The 6,000-nt window shown below is 39.5% G+C and overlaps 1 protein-coding gene across 1 annotated transcript in view; it reads left to right on the forward strand.

The window, feature by feature from the left end:
- Positions 1-6,000, forward strand: part of ATP10B (ATPase, class V, type 10B) — a 50,693-nt gene that overhangs the window by 25,401 nt on the left and 19,292 nt on the right. Inside the window, exons 7-9 of the mRNA XM_010001953.1 lie at positions 1,499-1,626; positions 2,757-3,009; positions 3,925-4,160. Of these exons, the coding sequence (XP_010000255.1) occupies positions 1,499-1,626; positions 2,757-3,009; positions 3,925-4,160 (617 nt within the window). The remainder of the gene's footprint in view (positions 1-1,498; positions 1,627-2,756; positions 3,010-3,924; positions 4,161-6,000) is intronic.

Raw genomic sequence — 6,000 nt, forward strand, 5'->3', positions numbered from 1 at the left:
GTTTTGTAGTCACAAAATTAAATCATGTGGCCCTGTCAGGTTTTCCTGAACCTGCCCTGGAGGCATGTGATGTGACACACCAGCCAGTCACCAGTGTAATACCATTAGAAGACAGGGCCATCCAAAAAAGATGAACAATCGAACTGACTTAATCACTTTTTAAATTTTACTGCTTCATCTTGCAGTGGGCTTTTTTGGCACAGAAATGGGGTTTCAATCTGACAACTGAGCTCTGTGTGAGGGAGAGAGAGACTTTATTTGTGGTGGCTGTCATCTAGATTTAGAGACTTGTATTTGTCTGGTGTGTAGGGGCCCTTGAGTAATAAACTCCTTTAATTTAAGGTTTAATGTGGTCTCAGATGAAAAAAATCAGCATTTAAAAACAATTTATCTGCTCAGGTTTGAAATATATATATAAAATATTCATAGTCTAAGTGAAACATGTAAAACAGTAACAAGTCCATTAATTTTCATCCATTCTAAACGTCTCATAGCTCTACCATGATTTTTTGCTTTGCAACCTAGTGAAAAACTGAGTTAAGAAGTGGCTTGTAGAGCATAGTTGTTCTTGTTCAGATGTGACTGTGGTCTCTGGCAGCCACAAAGTATTGCTGAAAAAAAATTAATTCATTTGGCAGCATTTTAGTGGGCAGATGCTGCAAAGCAACTGCTTGCTTAACTGGTGCTAACATAAGTTTTATCAGAGCTGGATATGTGATATGGACTAATAGAGGGTTTTGGTGTCTGGAGCAGTGATGCAGCAAAGGAAACTGAGTTGTTTGTCCCACATCTGTGTGAAGATTCCAATGCTGTGAATTTAGTAACATCCTTGAGCAAAGTTTTTTTCAGTAAGGGCTGTATGAAAGGTGGTAAAGAAATGGGATGTTGTTAAATCCTGAAATAGAGACTTTGTTGTAGTAGTGCAATGATATCGACTGATATTTTAGACACAGAGGAAGAATATGGGTATAACTTAATTGAAGGGAATGTGAAAATGAACTGCCCAGACTGAATTACAGTGTGTTTGTCAACTCTAACAAAGGCAGAATGAAATCAAGAATGATCAGGAAGGAGAAGGAAGATTTCAGTTTGTCTAGAAAAATGTTTTAAGTTTTCTTTTGATTAGAGGAATGAGAGTCTTCTGCACTGAGGATTTTCAAAGATAGGTCATAGAGATGGAGTTCTCCAGCAGCAAGACATAGAATGAGGAAAGATCTTTGCAGAGCAAAGAGCCCTGGGGGACACCAGCTGAAGGAGAGGTGAATAAAAATATCCATGACTTCTCATTTCTTACAAGCATATCAATTATATGCTTGTGCTGCAGAGCTCTGCAGATACTTTGCATTCTCCCATAGTTTTACAGCATTGCTCAGGGACTGTTGGTTTGGAAAGGTTCTTTCTTTTTAATTATTATAGCAGTCCATATCTGCAAATTTCAGAAGCTTTGCCAGTTGCCTTACTGCTCAGTGTATTTCAACATTGTATGTGATTCCTACAGGGCATGGCATTTGGACTGGAAACTTCTCTGAGCATCCACCTTATGAAGTCCCAGATGAGAATGGCAATTTTCTGTCTCCAGTTCTTGCCGGTGTCTACATGTTCTTGACAATGATAATTCTGTTGCAGGTAAAAGACAAAACCCTCTCTGTTACCTCCAAAGAAAAAGCTACTCAAAACTGAGTATAATCACTAATGAACAATTAATATTAACTCATAACAGTGCAGTACCCTCTTAATCCTATTTGAAAATATTGCTAGGAGTGTTTAAAATCATCCAAATGTGAAATAATGTAGCTTTTTTTTTTCTTTCTAACTGCAGAATTTTCTTTCTTGCTGTTGAAACCCCCCAAGGATGTAGATAGGAAGAATATGCAACATATCTTTAAATAACTCTAGAATCTGTAGCATATGAGGATGTTCACATTCTCAAATAAAGAGGATGTTCACATCCAAGTGTCAGCTTTTCTTTTTTTCTGCCTATGTCCAGAATTCCATAATAAAAATAACAATATCTCAGGAAAAAAAGTGAAACAAAAACTGTCAGTTTTGCCAGTGGGGAATTGTAACTATGTATGGGTAAGCTGGTTTAGGAAAGAAGCTAAATTAGAAGTAGGTTGCTTGTATATGTGAGTCTGATTAAGCCTAATTAGGAGAGAATATTTTATGAGATGGGGAAAAAAATTCACATTTACTTTTCAGATTTCTTGTTGTAGCTGCTGAGATTTAAGTGGACAGAATCGCTTTAACATGAATGAAATCTGAAGATAAATTTCTGAGCTGCTCAGAGATTCTTTGGGTGATTATTCCTCATTAATGAAACACAATATTTGTGTATCTTAAGAATTTGTTATTATTTCAGGGAAGCTAGTGGGTAGGAAGTGCTGCACACAAAGTAATTGGTTTTGAAATTTTTTTGCATTGAGAGTCAGTTTGTGCCAGTGGATCCATTCAGAGTTTCTGGAGGGTGAGAGTAAGCATGGTCCTCTGTCCAGAAAATGTGCTTTGTAAGAGCATCCTCTGAAAGACCCATCTTTGCATTTGGTGTTCTAGGAATTTTGTCTTAAATTTGTCACTTACTGCCTCTGTATATCCATTGCTGTTTTGTGCTAGATTTTTTTTCTCCCCTGAATTATTATTATTCAATCACTAGGAAGAAACTTTGCTCTGCAAATTGCTAGTGTATCTGTGCCAGGACATTGCTGACAGAAAGCGATAAGACTTGTCTCGCCCCTCACTGAGAATTTAATCTCTTTCAGGTTTTAATCCCCGTTTCTCTTTATGTGTCCATTGAGTTTGTTAAGTTGGGCCAAGTCTTCTTAATTCACAATGACATTGACCTGTATGATGAAGAGGCAGATTTGCCCATACAGTGCCGCGCCCTGAATATTACTGAAGATCTTGGACAAATCCAGTATATCTTCTCAGACAAAACTGGGACACTAACAGAGAACAAGATGGTGTTCCGACGCTGCACTGTCGATGGAATTGAATTTTCACATCAGGAAAATGGTGAGAGATGCTTTTTTATACTAGCTTTTCTCTCCGAACAACTAAATGTTATTAATTTAAATATGAATATTTAAACCTAGTGAGCCCTTGACAACATAGAGCTTTGTGGATTTGTCTCCCTTTCGTGAGGGACTCCTGTTACAGAGAGTCATAAAAGCTGAAGGTGTTTTAAATTCTTCACAAGTCAGATGGGAAAGGTTTGCCTGTTTCCTCTGCAGGCATCTCAGGCTTTGCCCTGCATTCAGTGCCCACTGGAGAGTGCAAAGAGAACATTTTCTCTTTCATTTCTAAATGAATGCCAACCAACCTTTTAAAAGCTCAGAAACTGAGATTAGTGTGTAATTAAACTCAGTGGGCCCAAAAGTAATTACCATAGTCTTCTGTGTATTAGGAGAGGTACAGCTACACGTTTTCTGGAGCCGACCCCCACTCAGCCCGGACCTGCAGTCTCATGGCACTTGGTGCTCTGGATCTGGGGGTCTGAGTCAGGCCCATTCTTGGGCTCTACTTTCTCCCTCTACATAGTACAAAGGATTTTATTAAGTTGGCAAGCAGCTGCCAAAAATGTGTTTGTGCTCTGTGACTGAAAGCATTAGCAAACTTGTGAATTACTATATTTTACTCTCCTGTGAACACTCCTGATTGTTGCAGTCAACAGCAAAGTGCAGCTAAAGAAACCAAGCACAAGCAGAAGTTCATTAAAGTGACTGGTCATTTTGAAAACTCATTTTTTGTTTTCTTGCTATAATAAACACTGGAGAGGGGGAGTTGCCAGAAACTGAAGTTTTTCTGCTGATGGTTCTGGAGATGTTTTGGCTTTGGTTTAGTTTGTCTCAGTCTTTTAAACCAACCAAGGAATTCCTCCCTTGCAAAAATACATAATTAGAGGTAAGGTTTGATTTTTTCCTTTTGCAGCCCGACGCCTGGAAACCCACAAAGAGTTGGATTTAGATGTTGAGGACTTCACAAAACTTCAGCACTTCACTCTTCCTCCCATGAATATTGAGAGACCAGCCACTTATAAGCAGAGGACCATAAGACCTTTAAGGAGGTGCCAGAGTGCTAGAGCTCGTTTTCAGGGACATACAAGGAACAGGTCACTTGGTCGTCGTGACAGCAATCAGTCCCAAGTGGCATTCAGCAGTCCCATCGTGAGTAGAGCAGACTGAGCTCACACTTTTTGGTTGCATTTTGTCCTGGGAAGTCAACAGGTGGACAGGAAAAAGCCAAGCCTGGTAGAGCTAAGAGACAGAATGGGGAGACAATGCATTGGGGTCTTCATACGGAGTGTGTGGGAATCTGGGTCCTTGTGTGAAAGTCTGCAGCAGAAGAGTGGGGGCACACAGGTGAGGATTGGTGGTGTTTGCTTGATAGGAGGAGACATGAATTTGGCATTCAGAGATCGAGTCTGTGGTTCATAACAGCAAGAGGAACTTTGCATAGAGAAGAATGAGCTTTTTGTACTGTTCTAGTACATTTAAATGCCAGCAAAAGTGAGGTGGGGATTCTGGGCTGGGATTGTGTAAGAGGAGCTAGGGACATGAGTCTGGGGCCTGGCTTTGCAGAAATAGGAGGCACAGGTCCTCCTGGGAGATGCTGCCTGGGAAGACAGCACGAGTTTAAAGTCCCAGTCTGAACATAGCTCAGAAAGCCACAAGCTACTTCTGCTGCTAGCACTGAGATCAACTATGTTAAACAAAGTTCAGCCACCCCTGCAGTGTACATGCCAAATATCCAAGCTGCGCTTTCCAGAGCAGTTCTGGGAGTTTGTTAGTGTGTCAAAAGATACATATTGCAATTTTCAAGGGAAAAAAAAAAACCTTAGCTGCAGATAGGCAACGCTCTATCTGGATAAATTGTTTAACCTCTGTGACAAATAGGAAGATGTAGTAAAAGTGGAAATAATTAGATGTTGCCCAGAGTCTGTCCTGTATGTTGTTATCCTTCAAACGATGCATAGCAGTAGCAATTTGTAGCAGCCAAGCCAATTCCCTATTAATAAAACGGGGGTGGTAAAATTTTCAATGTGTCTCTGTGATTCCTGCCCTTCAGAACTTTTATCACCTTTTCTGATGCATTTGTCATTTGCCACAAATCTTAAGCGTTTTGTGTGCTCTGGTTTTACAGATAGTTCTGTGAGCCTGAATGTAACTCAGGAATCAAAGCTCCTTAAGAAAAAATCCATCTTTGAGCTTCACTTTGTGAGTGAAGACACAAAGACTGCTGTTTAGCTTGATTAATTTAAGGCTACAGAGTGCTTCTGGGTGAATAACTCTGCTAAAATAAAAACATCCATTAAAGTATTCAGTGTTAGTCAGTGATTCTCAAGCACAGGTGAGACTCAGCTTCTTCAGATAAACAAAATGCAAGAAAAAAGAAATCTTGCTTTATATAGTGAACAATGTGAAGTCCAAAGGCCAGTAGCTGGCATTGTACGATTTGTTGTGGGGTTTTTTTCTTAATAGATGACAGGTTTCCATGTGCCAGGCTCATGGAAAATATTCATCAAAACTGGTAGCCTTAGGTAACAGCAAAATCAAAGAACTTTGCACTGCTGAGAAGACTCAGTGGTTTTTGGGTAAGGGTTAGCACAGCATCTGCTGTGAGCACCTGCATATCAGAACTGTTGCCAAGAAAAGCATTTTAAAGCAAGAGGACCATTAACATCAGTATCCCACAAAATTTAAAGAGTTTAATTGGAAAGTAACTGCGCCAAACAAAAGATAAAAATTTACAAATGCCAGATTTGTATGTGAACAGTTTTTAAAGTAAAATTATCTATGCATTGATCATAAAATGTACTTGCTCTCGGTCAGCCTTACATGAATCAGTGATAAGCAGGTTGCATATGGTAATTTAAATGCATTTGTAGAGTGGTAATTGATTGTGCCTGCAAATCAGCAGGTTTGAACTTTGTATCAGTATTCTGAGCAGTTCTGCAATTAGGAAGCTCTGGAGCTACAGAACATGTTTCAGTCTGCCTGTTTGAAA

Source organism: Chaetura pelagica, unplaced genomic scaffold, assembly GCF_000747805.2.
Source record: "Chaetura pelagica isolate M959 unplaced genomic scaffold, ChaPel_1.0 scaffold356, whole genome shotgun sequence".
Taxonomy (NCBI): Eukaryota; Metazoa; Chordata; class Aves; order Apodiformes; family Apodidae; genus Chaetura; species Chaetura pelagica.